The 930-nt window shown below is 46.6% G+C and overlaps 1 protein-coding gene across 1 annotated transcript in view; it reads left to right on the plus strand.

Moving 5' to 3' along the window:
- Positions 1 to 334: 334 nt before the first annotated feature.
- The window catches only part of LOC104814541 (probable indole-3-pyruvate monooxygenase YUCCA8), a 2254-nt gene continuing 1658 nt past the window's right edge, over positions 335 to 930 (plus strand). Inside the window, exon 1 of the mRNA XM_010542637.2 lies at positions 335 to 924. Within this exon, the coding sequence (XP_010540939.1) occupies positions 451 to 924 (474 nt within the window). The 5' untranslated portion in view covers positions 335 to 450. The remainder of the gene's footprint in view (positions 925 to 930) is intronic.

Here is a 930-nt window from a genome sequence, read left to right on the forward strand (position 1 = left end):
ATCCGAAATGGACAGAAGTTAATATTTAAATAAAACATTACAAATTCCAGTATGTATGAGGAAATGGTCGGTAGAATTTTGGTCGTCCCAATACCCCTAAGCTTCATTCTCAAGCTTTACTATTTACACTTGTAGTTACTCCCATCATAAATCATAACCTTTTTTTAAGTCATCCATGAGACGGTCTACGCAATCATAAATAGAATAAATAAATAAATATCAGAAGAGCTTATTAAGGCGATACAAAATAAAAATAATGCAAATACTAAGAGAGTTATATATTAATATCGCCGATGAGAATTTCAACGCACATGGCATCTCCTCTATATAAGCACCGCAACACTTCCCTCTTCTCTCATTCCAAACCGAAACCAAAAACCACCATTGAAGACTTCCCTCTTCTCTCTCTCTACAAACAAAAGAAGAAGAGCAAAATCGTTCTTAATCATAATGGAGAATTTGTTTGGCCTGATGGACCACGAGGGTTTCACATCTCGCAGGTGCATTTGGGTCAACGGACCGGTTATCGTCGGAGCCGGACCGTCCGGTTTAGCGACGGCGGCTTGTCTCCGCGAGCAGAACGTCCCCTTCGTGGTGCTGGAGAGAGCAGAGTGCATTGCCTCTCTCTGGCAAAAACGCACTTACGACCGGCTCAAGCTCCATCTCCCCAAGCAATTCTGTCAATTGCCCAAAATGCCCTTCCCCGCCGACTTCCCTGAGTACCCCACCAAGCGCCAGTTCATCCAGTACCTTGAGTCCTACGCCAACCGCTTCGAGATCAACCCTAAATTCAACGAGTGCGTTCAGTCCGCCAGGTACGACGAGACCAGCGGCTTGTGGCGGGTCAAGACCGTGTCGACCTCCGAGTCCGCCAGGAACGAGGTCGAGTACATTTGCCGGTGGCTCGTGGTCGCCACAGGAGAGAATGCC

This window comes from Tarenaya hassleriana, unplaced genomic scaffold, assembly GCF_000463585.1.
Source record: "Tarenaya hassleriana unplaced genomic scaffold, ASM46358v1 Cleome21, whole genome shotgun sequence".
Taxonomy (NCBI): Eukaryota; Viridiplantae; Streptophyta; class Magnoliopsida; order Brassicales; family Cleomaceae; genus Tarenaya; species Tarenaya hassleriana.